Source organism: Dreissena polymorpha, chromosome 2, assembly GCF_020536995.1.
Source record: "Dreissena polymorpha isolate Duluth1 chromosome 2, UMN_Dpol_1.0, whole genome shotgun sequence".
Lineage (NCBI taxonomy): Eukaryota > Metazoa > Mollusca > Bivalvia > Myida > Dreissenidae > Dreissena > Dreissena polymorpha.
The window spans coordinates 151,268,949-151,283,693 of NC_068356.1; the positions used below are offsets into that span (position 1 = coordinate 151,268,949).

The following is a 14,745-nucleotide window of genomic DNA, read 5'->3' on the forward strand; positions in this document are numbered from 1 at the left end:
CTCCTTTGCATATGCCAAAAGACATTTTAATTAAAAAATGCGTTTAAACAATTATATAACTGGATTTACTTACCCTACCGAAATTCAGCCAAATTTATCGGAAACTTTTCCAAGCATGTCGAACTTTTCACATCAAATCGGGTTTCCCGGGGTGGTATTTTTTAACTTTTTATTTTAATTACTTATAAATAAGTTAAGTGTATTACTTATAAATAAGTTAAGTGTTTTGCATGGGTCGCTGAATACGGAATCTTGCTGTGCTAGGACTTCCGCTCTGTTCAAGATTAAGCAACTGCTTGTATCTTTCACTATTATATACAGGTATACATTACATTTTAATATCAAGCCATGCCGGATGAGTATGCTGAATGAGTTATCACATAAGCTTCGAGTTGAATGCACGCATATGCATGTGGTATACACTATTCTGACACAGTATTCACGTTTATGCATGATGCATCACGTTTTTTAACAGGATGATCCCGTTTCGACTTTAATTGTATATCGTACATTACAAAGTGTGCAAATACGGGTTTTATGGTTCAGTTTTTTTAAATATACAAACAATTTTCACTAAAAAATAATAAACAACGAAAAAAGATGTACCATTAATTACCGCGTTCGTATAAACAACTGTTGTGAATTATCGTGATGACATAATTGTTGTGAAAATGTTTTACGTAGGACACGTGGAATTTTTCAACAACTTGATGTTAGACGCTGAAGTGATCAAACTCTTAAACGACGGTATCCTAGCTCCGCTAAGTGATTGGCAAATTAAAGAATATAAACAGATTGTTAATGACATTATTACGAATGAAACAGTTGCACAGCCTAAAGGACCAGTGGAAGGCTTTAAATCGCCAACCGATATTCTTCTAGTAAACGACAAGCCACCACCTGCACGATATGGATCTACTGAAGCAAACGCTCTCGTTGTTAACATATCAACGCCGCATGTTAGTCAAGCAAGTGCGCGAGTTTATTCCACAAAGACTGAAAAAAATATGGATACGAGTCAAGATTTATTTTTCACCAACAATAAGTCTATTCACGGAATCATCAACACTAAGATTAAAAATACCGATGTTGGTATCAACAGCCTGCAACAAACAGATTCTACAGGAATGATCTATACAAACATTAGTAAGAGCCGAGGAAGCATTGATGGAGAAGTCCATAACAGTAATCCCGATTTAAATCCATTTGATAGTAAAATTGAATTCTCAAATGTTACCAAACATAAAACGATCGTTGAAGCATCCGTTTCTAAAACTTACAATTTGACAGAGACGGCATCACTCGTAACATCTGAGAATCGAGACGCCGTGAAACAGCAAATGGCTCTGATGTCTGTATCTCCCACCAAATTAAAACAAAATGACGTTTCAAAAGATGGCATTCGTTTCAACACTAGTGATAGCTACATCCAATCGTCAGGTGAAAGCATACCGGCTAATTTGCAGCTTAATTCTAATTATAGACAACCTTCTCGGTTAACAAATGACATCAACAAGACTGAAACCAAAATACTAGAGAATGAAGCGAATATGAACATTTCCCGTAGTACTCTGGCGCAAAGCACATTAGGAAACCGCGTTGGTCATCCGTCCAAATTGTACACATACACATCTGATTCAAGTTACGCTTCCACGTCACCTATTGCATCTGATGACTCATCCCTTATTCACAACAGTTCACTGCCGCCTTCATTAGATTCCTTGTCATTTTTAACAACCGGTTCTCTTGACGCTTTGAACACTACCGAGCGTTTACTCCTGCAACAGAGCACTACTATTTCAGATCTCTCACGTATAATTCTCAAACTTTTCCCTTCTGCAAGTCGATTCCAGCCCGTTCTGTACAATATAGCATTTAGAATAGCAAAACGAAATTTAGAATCAAATAATAGCTCAGCTAAAAAACTACCTGATGCAGATCTGCCACAATTAAGTTTTAACAAAAAAGAAGCAGTACAAAACACAAGTACAGATTTCATTATCACTCAAAGCAACACGCAAATATCAGAAATAAATAATATGTACCCTGTGACTATTCCTGTACGTTCAGAATTTATTTCCCAAAACCCAGATGCAGAGTTTATTGATTCGCAACCAGCCTCGTCTTCTGACACAACTGTGTATTTAGACACCGGAACTTCCCAAGTGCAGCGCTTTTCAGGCGCTCCCAATGATAGGTTTTCTAGATTACAACGCAACGGAATACCGAGTCCTCAACTATCAAAAAGTGATATATCAGCATCTGTATCGTCTGGGACTCTTCCAACAAGAGGTGGATCAAAACGCTTCACGAGGCCTAGTGATATGTCAGCGGGTGTTTCGAACACACCGACCGTCATCGACATTCCCAAATCGACTTTTGATGCTAATGAAAGACGTTCTGCTTTATTTAGATTAACTAGCGGAAAGAATTTTGTAAGACCCAATGCTACAATCGGCACAGTAGATCTACGGATGCCTGTTGAAAACAATGATTCTGCATCAGCATATATTAAGGAAGAAATGGCAATACCTGCGCAAACAAGCACACGAAAAACACAAACTGGTTTAGAGACTGTCGAACAGATCAAAATTCGTCTAAGACAAGGCCCGACAATTGTACATCCAAACTTGAAGGAAAAAATCACAATAAGTGACAAAATGTCAACAACGTATAACAGTTCTCAGAAAACATCATCTTCAGGTCTCACGGATATACCCTCGCAAGTTAGCACACGTAAAACACAATCTGGTTTAGAGTCTGCTGACCTGGGCCAAATTCATTTAAAACAAAGCTCTACCAATGTTCAACCATATATGAATGAGAAAAGCACAATAGGTGATGACATGTTAACAACGTATAATGGTGCCCATAAAACTTCAAATACAGGACGCACAGAAGAAATATTTTCAACGTATAATGATGCCCATAAAACATCAAATACAGGACGCACGGAAGAAATGTTAACAAGGTATAATGATGCCCATAAAACCTCAAATACAGGAGGCAAGGAAGAAATGTTAACAACGTATAACGATGCCCATAAAGCCTCAAATACAGGACGTATAAATGGTTCGACTGAATCTGAAATAACAGGTGGTGAACTCGTTATTTTAAATGAACAAACTCGTTTGACTCCGATCCCGTCAAAGACGTTAAGCCTGTTAGCTTTAGGGAGCGTTCATTCGCCTATTCTAAACGGATTTCTACCTAATATTGATACTGAGTTGGGTGGTGTATACATTCCGCTTCTAAAAGCAACTGCTTCCGACAATGCATATTTGGAGCCGCCAAAGTCGGATGGAAACGGGCATTTCAATCCGTTTGTTCCTAAGCAAACAAACATTGATAATCAGTCAGGGCCAAAAACTTTAATCTTAGAAAACGGCGGTCTGGTTGAGCCTGCTTTGGTCTTATCGAAACTATTAGCTAACCAGTCATTAGCTGAAAATAGTACCGTTATCATTAAAAACAACGAAACAAGTGTAAATGTCATTGACAGTCTTGATGCCATTCAAACGGAGACTAACAATACAACGATTCCGTCTATGAATACATTGGAAGCTTATCAAAACACTACAAATGGAATACGGAGTCGATTGGACGCTACTGATACAAATCTAGACGCGCTGGCGCTTCTTAATATGCAGTCTCCACCCAGCGGTCCTATCTCCTCTGAGATGATCCAGTACGAGAGAATGTTGATTCTAAAGACGCTTGCGGGGCTCGTTAAAACAATGAGCATGCTACAGACGCACATAATGGATTTAAAACAACCTCAATCACCTTCGTCAGTGTCGGCAATCTACTCTCAACAAACGCAGACAACCGCTCCCATATCGGCCATTCGGTCGCAGCAGATTCAAACATTCGGTAGAGGTTCTTCACAGTCGGTCGAACATTCCGTCATACCTTCGATGTCGGTTGCCACATCGGACATAGACGGAACTTCGAATGGTTTGCAAGATGCCACATCATATGAAAGAAACGTCGATCTGGCATTCGAAACGCCACCTATAGCAGGCCTCATTCCTACCACTTCAATGCCAACACCAACATCTAAACCAATACCCGCACGGCCGGATACAGGGAAACCGCCTCGAATGTCAGCTACACTCCGACAACCATCAGCGCCACCACGTCCGCAAACAACAATGGCGCCTACAACTTTACCAGAGTTTTTCGATCAGACCACTGCTGGCTTCGACCTCGAGACATACATGACAGCTTCACCGTCTCCCGTCGCTATTGTAACTGACCCCGTGACAACCATGGCGCCGACATCAACAACAGACCGATGGGACACTGTCTTGTCGTTTGTACGTTCGTACGTACGAGGTACGAATGCATCTATGTTGTAAACAAGAATGCAATGTCGCTTTGCTTTTGTTGTATTGAATACAGTGTTTTGTCACTGACGAATTCAAAACGTTCGCTTGGTACTCTCATGGAATCATCAAATCATGTATTTACTGTTCACGAGTATGCGCTCAACAGCTTTATGAAATGACGTATTCGCTTTAGGAACAAGCGTGCGGCGATGCGTCTATTTGTGCGCAAAGTGAGAGCAGAGAAAACTTACCCTCGCAAGCTCTATGTATCTGTGAATATTTTGCGCGTTCATCAAAGCATTAAATAAGTACTCATCTTTAATAAGATGCTGAAACAGCCGCCAACTAATGCAACTAATACAGAGTTTCCTTTTTTTTCGCATGGGATATTTACACATTATTTTATTATGTTAGGCTCGGTCTTTAGTATCATCAGGAGTACATAGATATAAGCACAAATGAAAAAGGGAAGAATGATAGGTCATTCAAAGAATGTATTGATCATTTTTTTAGGAATATTAATTTTAATTTTTATGCATTTCTTGAGGCAATCTTATATGAATTTTGCTCTAAATGACATTTTATCAATGAACGAAGTTCGTTGACGCCAAATTTAATAGAGGATGGTATTATACATATAAATAATCGTTGCTTATATATGCATACACTTGGAGACACGCAGAGAAAAAACATTAGAACATGAAATGAAAAACAAATATTTAAGATTTAAAAAAATGTATTAGTAATGTGAGAATTATAAACTGCAGCTGTGTCATGTATAAATGGTTCTTATGCGATATTTGGCCTACGTAGCTTCACTGGCTGCTAATAACAGGATGAAGCCTTGCGTTACGCCATAGATGACCGCATAGCTCCTGGCCTGGTTGAGCAGGCTGGTCTTGAGCTAGGCTGGCCACATATGGCATAAAACCCATTTTCAGACTACGTGGGTAATTTGATATGAACCTTTTAAGGTGGTTTGTGAACAATATCAAGGTTTGGGTATTACATTAAGAGGTGTATCTAAAGTTCGGTTTGCATTGATCAAAAGGGTGCAATGGTTGTTCTTTGTTCTTGTTATTTGGGGTGACGGTCGAATAAATTACACGATTGAAGTACGTGTCTACAAAAATGAAAAATGACGATACGTGATTCAACTGTACTTTTAAAAAAATCCTCACATAGAAAAACGCTGGTTTGAATAGGAATATATATATTTGTTATAAAAGGAAACATATCAAACACTCAAATTATATATTAATATATACAAACGCGTAAGTTGCAATCCTTGTGTTGATGATTGTGAACGAAAAACAATGTAAACTATTTGATAAATAAACACCATACAGATCAAGCAATATAATATGTCTGATATTAGTTGACTAACAAATATTTAACATTCAAGAAAAAAGATCTCCAAGACTTGACCATGTCGTGATATCCATATGTAATGCAAGCGATTGGTGACACACGCTTATAAGTCTTATGCCCCTGCTTACACAGCGCTAGCGAAATCAGCAGAAGCAGCTTCAGCAGAAGCTGCAGCAGCAGCAGCAGCAGCGCCAACAACGATTTCCAAGGAAGCTAGCAGCATCGCATCCCCTCTGTCGACAACTATACCGCAGTTTAGACATATGCCGCAAAGCGAGCTCGCTAAGCAGCTTTCATTGTTTACGCCACCTGAGATTTCCCCCACAAAAACGCCGACGTCGCTTATGACGTCATCAAGCACATCCACAATGACGTCGTGGGATACAGCTCACGACGCCACAGTTTCGACAACGACAGTTGAATCCCCTTTCTATATTGTACCTCCCGGATCGACTTTTAAGTCGCAAGCTCGCCTGCCTGAGCAAATTGTTTCAAGTACAGGTAATGTCGTCATATGAAGTGACGTCATGGCGTCTCCTTTTTTCAGAATTCGCCTTTTTTAATGCGCAGATTAATGTTTTTAAACGTTACCATTAAAGGGATCTTTTCACGCTTTGGTAAATTGACAAAATTGAAAAAAGTTGTTTCAGATTCGCAAATTTGTGTTTTAGTTATGATATTTGTGAGGAAACAGTAATACTGAACATTTACCATGGTCTAATATAGCCATTATATGCATCTTTTGACGATTTTAAAACCTAAAAATTATAAAGCGTTGCAACGCGAAACGATTGAATAATTTGGAGAGTTCTGTTTTTGTCGTTAAATTTTGTGAAACTACGAAGACTGCTTATATAATGTATAAAATACTTCGAGTGTATGTACTCGGCGGAATAGCTCAGTAGGCTAAAGCGTTTTTACTTCAGGACTCTGGCAGGACTCCAGGGGTCACTGGTTCGAAACCTGGTCCAGGCAATGTTCTTTTCCTTTTTTAATTTTATTCTTGATTTTTTACTGGAGCTTTTACGATCCAATGTTTACATTTATCGATATAAAGCATTTAATGAATAAGTTAAAAAATGCCAAAATCTGTGAAAAGGCCCCTTTAAGTGCCTTCATCGTGTTTGTTGCTCATTTGCTTTTGTGCTATTTTCATTTTCATTACCATCGATGACGCCATTTGTTGCATCCGGCATACTGAAAATATACTATTTAGCCACATTCACGCATCTGTCTGCTTTATTAACGTTAAATTATAATAATTATATGATAATATTTCAAGAAAATATCGTAATTATATAATCACACTAACCTTGTCGAATATACAGTGCATATCAATTACTATTGTTCTAAAACATTTTATGGCAGTGCTGTATTGTTTAAACGCGTATATTATATTAGATAGTGTATTAAATAATGCATGACAGTAGAGTAGAAGAATAAAATTAAAATTAATACTAATCATATTATTGTAAGGATGAGTTTTTTAATTACTATAAATGTTAAGAGTAGACGTAAAGATATTTATACCAAAAGAAATGTGTCCTTGATACTTATGCTAATTGATTAATGTTTATACATAGATAGGGATATATTTAAACAATTGCATATTTGACTCACCTTATTCAACAGTTATTATTTTTGTTCTTTCAGTCTGTTTTCTTGGAGTTTTCTTCACTGTCTCAATATTATGCGCGCGCCATTCGCAAAATAGAAATCTGTCTTAAAGTTGACGTTTTAACGCGATCTTGTCCTGCATTTCATAAATGCAAAAGTCATGGCTATTGTTCTACGGGAAGAGAAGGTATTTATTTTATTAAAAAAAATTTTTTTATACTTATGAATTATCTCGTTTAGGCAAAATATAATTGTAAACAACTATTTGCATAATAGTAAAAACGTTAACATATACATTAACATTATTTTTTTCACGATATAACGATGTCAACTATGATTAGATTTTTTTTACAAAACGGTTTAAGTAGTTTACAATTGTATTTTGTCAAAATCATTTATCATTTAGTTTTCGTCGATAATATTCTTTGTGTAACTATTTTCTTTTTTCTTCCGATTTTGAATTGTATGTAAAAAATGCAACGCTAGACACTACTAATTCTGTCCCCTGTCCACATATACGGTATACTCCACTAACCAGGCGATCTAGAATGCGAATTGCGCATGCGTACTTGCTTGCCGGATCTTCAAATACGCGCATTATAAACGAATGTGCAAAGCTGAAGGTTTTTCTCTGTTGATCGTATCTACGAACTTTCTAAAAATTATCAATCAATGTTTAAAAACATGTTGATGGCTGTGTATCAAACATGTAGACATCAAACAAAACAACCGCACCAAGTTGCTGTTTTGACATGGATTTATTTGACGTAAATATCAATATCAATAAACCTTTAAACGCCCGTAGTTAATTCTTTTTTTTTAACATTTTTTCCTAAAACAACAATACAGACGTCTAATGGTGTTCCAAACACGCATCAGACACGTGATAAGTTAATCTTAATTAAACACCGCAATTACGCATTGACACGTCTTAAGCTGTAAAGGCTTTTCGTCCGTCATGGAACTTTATGTTCACGTCATCGACGCATATCTTGATCAACGTTAGTCACGCCCTCCTCAACGCCTCATTAATGGTGTAATTATATTCCACACTACTCACTCCATCGAAGTACATATATATTTTCTCTGATGATTTGTCGTTTCAAATGCAGTGTAGAAAATGACAAAAATGTTTTTCTTACAGTTTAAAAATGTATGTGCTTCAGAAAAATTACTAAATATTTTTAATGCCGTTAATATTGAAGGTGTCTTTTTTCTGTCTGTTCAACACCGAACGCTCTTTAAAACAAAGAAAAACACCCGGTCTATAAGTGTATGAATTATACAATTAATTGTATTTTTATCTACTGTACAGTCAATTTACTGTAAGCAAAGTCGGTTTTTCCCTATTTTAGTCCATGGTTTTAACAGTATTTATTATAACGCCGTCTCTAGGTCTGACATCAGCACCCGACTTCACGGAGCATCAGAACAACTTGGCGATCGTCCAAATCAATGCGGCGACCACGGAGATGCAGGCACTAAACGCGGCAGCCACGGTGTTTAACCCCACGGTGGACATGTCTGACGCCGTCCAGCAGACGCTCGAAAACAAGATTCGTCAGCTCCGGACGCCGGCCGACTGGCTTCATCCCATACCGCCACCACTGCCGCACAACTTCGACGTCATGCCTCTCGTCATGGCGGCCTACTACGGTACCCCAACTTCCGCTCCACCGAACGCCGCCGCTATGGCCGCCGCAGCACCCGTGCCGCACCCACGTGCGAACCCCGGACCCCCAACGGCCATTCGACGAGGTATGCGTACAGATCCAAATCCCGTTACTACCGATGTTAATCACGCTTTGATTCAGTCGCTGGTTAACAATCAGAGCCCAGCGACACGGGAGGCCTTGCTTCGTGCTTTGCTGCTGGTCCCAAACACCCCCACTTCCGGTGGTGGCAATTTCCCGACAGGCCCGTTGCGGACTAATTCGAACCCTTGGCCTAACCCGCAGACCGCTGGCAACACTCAACTAACAGGTTTTGGCGGAAACGCATTCGGTCAGCTCACTAACCCCGGAAATGCGCAGCATTCGGTTCAGCCGCGGTCGATGATTGGCACAACGCCGCCCACTCAAATCATAACCCAAACTGCGGATCCGTTCTTTTCGAACAATCCTAATTCGTGGTGGTTCTGAGAACGGAGCCTGTTCTTTTGATGCATCGGACAATGGATATGCCTTGATGTCGATATGAAAGTTTACTCCGTTTTTTATCTTGCTATGTGTATGTGTAAGAAATTCGTAGCGAATTATCATTGGACGCGTTTTTGAAACTGTTCTTTTATATCTATTGAATTCGATGTAAGGGTAAGCATTAGATGGAGCCTTAACCCATTTAAGCCTAGTGGACTCTCCCATCCTTCTAAATTGGATCAATTTATTTACAAAATTAGGGATGTCTAGTATAGTTATTTCTTTATTTAGAATATTTCTTACAGAAATTCCTTTAAGCAAACAGCGCAGACCCTGATGAGACGCCGCATCATGCGGCGTCTCATCTGGGTCTACGCTGTTTGCCAATCCCTTTTTCTAGACGCTAGGCATACATGGGTTAATTACATTTATCACACGGAATATTAGCATAATAATTAAGTATGTCTATTCAACAGCATATTTCAAATGATAATGCCGTTAGATATGTCAGTTTAAACAACATCGGTGATATTTACCAGTCTCATCACGTTATTGAAATATGAAAAAATATGATCAGAACTAGTAAAATTGTAATGCTTATAAATATAAACATGTACTTGATTCATAGTTGATCACAAAAGGGATCCATTTGTCCGATGATGAAGTGCTTTGGTCAATTTGTCCCCCAAAAATTAGCTCGGGCTGAACGGTCAAGTTCGAATTATATTTATAGAAAAATTGTATATTTTGTATTGACCAAAAACATTACAGTTTTGGCTAAATTAGTTCGGATATAATCGTACCATTAGACTGTGTTGCCCGAGCTTAAATTATTTGGATAAGAACAAAATTAGCGCCATGCCAAAACGCAATGCAGCTTTACTAATACTTTTCTGTTTCGCGCTTTTGCTTGCAAAAAATAACAAAACAGAATTTCATTTACTGATCAAACGCACGATAGTTGATTATTCAAAGATTTAATTGGAAAACATGTGTTTTGTTTATTTCCTAGCGTATCGGACAAATGGAATTCTGTTTGTACTTGTAGTTTTTTTATATAAAAAAAACTTGGAAAATCATCTGTCGGTCTCGTCAATATTCTAAGTTTATTGATCGCTGTTAACAGAAGTAAATACAATTAAAAATTGCATATTTTATGACAGTACTTTGTACATATTATTCAAGACTATTTTATAAAAAGATGTTGGCAGAAGTCGCAATGTTGATGTATAAATAATCCAGATTTGGGGATTTTCAGAAAATAGACCTGTCTAACATCCATGTTACCAATTTAATTGACAGCAATAAATATTGGAGATTCTCGGAAATCTTCCATTCTAAAACGGTTAAAATCCGGATTTGAAATGTCTATCTTCTTTCTCTACTAGCATTTTTAGTTAACGCATTTATATATTGAAATAAAAAAAATAGAAAGAAAAAGTATTGTCTTTCGTTAGACCCGACGCCAATTTAATATGGAACATATTTATTTTTGATTGACAATGTCTTCAACAATATAACATGAATTTTACAGGGGTCTAATTTCTACGTCTCGTGTTTTGTTCAAAGTTGTGTTCCATAATACAAAGGAAGTAGATGTTGATACATATCATTATTCAAGTGCTTTGATGAGTTTAGGATTCAAATAAATCGATTCGACAGCTGATTGTCATTGTTTGTTGTTTGAGATTTATTGGGGTTTAGAATTTTAAAAATAACTACTTTTTTCTAAACATTTTTTTTTTCTCGCGCGCAAGGAATTTTCATTATCTAGTAATTACAACGAATATCAGAACGGGATACTGCCTTGCTTAGCTTGGTTAAACACTCCATTGTTTAGAGTTTGTGGACACATACATTTCAGAGTAACCAAATGCTTTGCCGTTGAAGCAAATATGCGATCCTCGCTCTAGGAAAATGGGGCTTAATGTATATTCGTAAAGATTCGCCCAGATTAGCCTGTGAAGTCCGCAAAGGCTAATCAGAGACGATATTTTACGCCTTTATCGTAGTTTTCGTTTAAAGGAAGTATCTTTTTAAGCGAAATCCAGTCTAGGCGAAAAATATCGACCCTGATTAGCCTGTGCGGACTGCACAGGCTAATCTACGACGACCGTAAACGCACATGAATTAGAACCATATTTAATGAGCGAGGTTAGTAAGTTTTCCTACATTAACCCATTTATGCCTAGTTGACTCTCCCATCCTTCTCAATTGGATCAATTTATTTCCAAAATTAGGGATGTCAAGTATATTTATTTCTATATTTAGTATATTTTATAAAGAAATTCTTTTTAAGCAAACGGTGCAGACCCAGATAAGACGCCGCATTATGCGGCCTCTCATCTGGGTCTACGCTGTTTGCAATGTCCTTTTTTCAGGACGCTAGGCATAAATGGGTTAATTTAAATATCGAATATTATTTTTAGAAGTAATCAAAAGTGTACCACATATATAGAACTTATAATCCTTTATAATAATCGCTTTATAATCCTCATATATTCTGTCTCCAAACTTAGATTATTATAAGTCTCATACGTGTTAATGAACGATCATTCCAAGTTCGTATATGTGTCCGCAAGTTGATAAAAAGTTCCTGCAATTTGATCCGACAAGCGAGTTTTTAAGGTTTTAAGGATACATGTACTTTCAGTATACAATGCACAATTTGTGTTACCAAAACGGGTTATCTCATACATTTATTTCGAAAGTAGAGAAATAGAACGATATAACACAGTTTATCTTTATTATGGGTAAAGATAAAGGCCTTTCTCTTAAGGCGCCGTAGCCGCTACAGGTCCGCACGACCCGGCGCTGTTGGGACCGAGCGGCTTTGGTGCCTCCTTCATGGAACCCACACAGTGGGAGGTGGATATGGCGGTACACAACATCCACGCCGCAACAACAGAGGCGGGCGCCGCGAAGGCCGCGGCCGCCGTCTACAGGGTGCATCTTGACCCACCGGATATAGTCGTAAACGCATTTGAGGAGCAAGTCGCGCGACTCAGGAATCCTGGCTGGAACCTGCCCCGGCCCCCGCCACTCCCGCTGGGATTTAATGCACTTCCGTTGATTATCGCGGCGTTCAATGAGCTGCAAGCAATACAGAAAGCAACCGACGCCGCCGCAGCTCCTCCGGCTACACCGGTTGCTCTGGGCGGGCCGGCTGTTCCGCAGACACCTCCTCCTCCGCAAACTCCGCCCGCTACTAGGGGTAAGATGGTGGCTATTAAACGAGTATGTAGTTTGTCAGACGTGTCAGAGGAAGCAATTAAATCATTCTTAATATTCGACTGTAATATGTATACCCAAAATCCCAATGAAAAGGAAAACAAACACGCATTGAGTCTCCAAAATTTATCAATATGTTGATTTCAAACCACATATGTTTGTGTTTTTTTATCTGTGTGTGTACCAATTATCAACATCGACGAAAGTGTGCATAGTTTTTTAATCTCCCAGGAGGTGTTTTCATGTGTTGTTTTATTGTTTCAAAAATTCAACAAATATAATTCACCGTTATTAAAAAAATGAATTAAGATAACGTATAATTGATTATAAAAAATCATAAGCATGTTCGATATATTGTTTTAAACATTTACAGCACCAAGAATCCCAGTGTCTCGACCCCAGGAAAGTCAAGTTAGTCCTCTAGGACATGGCGTAATTCATAGACAACCCGGGGTGCAAAAAACATTTGCGACATCCCCATCGCGTCGTGCGGGTGGGCAGCAAATGGAATATGAAGCACCGGAAATTGAACGAGGCGCGCAACATAACCCACCGACACCAACGCGCCCGGTATATTTCAACACCGCCCCAACCGCTAGCCTCGACTTCACTCAAACGGCTCCGGCACCTACACCAAACACCAAACCCCCGCAACCAGTCCCTATCGCCTCTCTCCTGTCGACAGCGGGCTTGACGAGCCCTCCGCCCCCCGCCTTTCAGGCGCGCGGACCTTTACCTTATACTCGCCAGACAGACGCCTTCGTCGACCGGCACCTTAGCGCGCAGCCGAAGCCAAAGTTTGATCCGGTACCAAAGAAACCAGCTGTCACGCAGTCGCAGTCATCTGCTTCCGCTTCCGATGCCGCCCGAAGCCGATACAACGAAGCTGTCTTGAAGGTCGGTGAGCTTCGAACCCTAGGACCTATTTCGAGGCCCAGCACAAGAGCTAGCGACCTCCCCCACCCTATAACTGAGGAAAAACCGTTGATTAACAGACTTAAAGAGCCAATAATTGAACGCAATGCGTCAACGAATAGTCCATCGTCAACGCGTTCGTACACAGCACCTCCCATTGACAACAGTCTCAGTGGGCGCTATCCTGGGCTGGTCATCAAGAACAGGCAACAGAATATCGTTCGACCGGAAAGAGCGCTTGCCGAACACAGTGGACCAATCCGTCCCAGCGGCTCACAAACGATCCCAAAGCCCAAACCTAAACCAGCCGAACCGGAAATGGCCCGCCAGAGCGCTATCCCTCCACCTGTAGCGCAGCAGAATCCACAGGACACCCAGTACAAAGCGTTCGATCCCAGTTCGTTCAAGCCTTCCCATCAAATCTGGTCGCCGATGGGCGACTTGGGATCCGGAATTAACGACTTCCTAAAGATTTCCCTATTGGGAAGCGACAGCGTTGCAATCCCCACAAAATCGACTCCACCGCCGACAACGACAATTACTACAACAACAACAACGGCGCCACCGCCGCCGCCGACAACTTTTGCGGTGACACAGGATGTAAATCCGCGAAAGAGCGAAGCGACTAAAAGACCGGGACGACGTACTAAAAAACGTGAGTAACGGGCGGAGCATAGGGGACACGAGTGGAACCTGGAAAGGCTGTTTAGTTGTGTGTGGCCTGAGAATTGAGCAACAACGAAAAATAACGACCGTAAAGTTATTTGTAGGCGGAGAGGAGATATAAAGAATATTAAAGCGGTTGTTAAATAGTATTAAGGTACATCTATTTAAATAGAAAGTCAGTCAGGTAAGTCATACATAGTATAATGTTATTTTTAGAGTTTGTTAAAACAGCTGTTGTAATAAACAATTCCATTTAAAGATAGTTAGAGTAAAGTATAGTATACACTATGATAAATGTTGTTCATAAAGTTTCATATTTTAATTCATCGGATATAATACCATGCATTTTCACTTCTTGCAGCTTAAACAATACGTCATTTTATCATTTCAAAAAAAGGTAAGTACGTTCATATCTCATACACGCGAAACCAATATTTTCGCGGCTTGATTTCGTGAAAATTTGAAAAAAATCATTG

The 14,745-nt window shown here is 39.4% G+C and overlaps 1 protein-coding gene across 23 annotated transcripts in view; it reads left to right on the forward strand.

Annotated features, from left to right (window-relative positions):
* Positions 1-14,745, forward strand: part of LOC127869453 (nascent polypeptide-associated complex subunit alpha, muscle-specific form-like) — a 99,606-nt gene that overhangs the window by 15,767 nt on the left and 69,094 nt on the right. For 14 of the 23 annotated variants that reach the window (XM_052412040.1, XM_052412042.1, XM_052412041.1 and 11 more), the window contains exon 1: positions 673-4,338. In XM_052412040.1, the coding sequence (XP_052268000.1) occupies positions 711-4,338 (3,628 nt within the window). In that variant the 5' untranslated portion in view covers positions 673-710. Of the gene's footprint in view, positions 1-672; positions 4,339-8,714; positions 9,078-12,236; positions 12,672-13,061; positions 14,259-14,745 lie in introns of those variants that run through there. The other 9 variants (XM_052412048.1, XM_052412049.1, XM_052412050.1 and 6 more) reach the window with 3 other exon arrangements.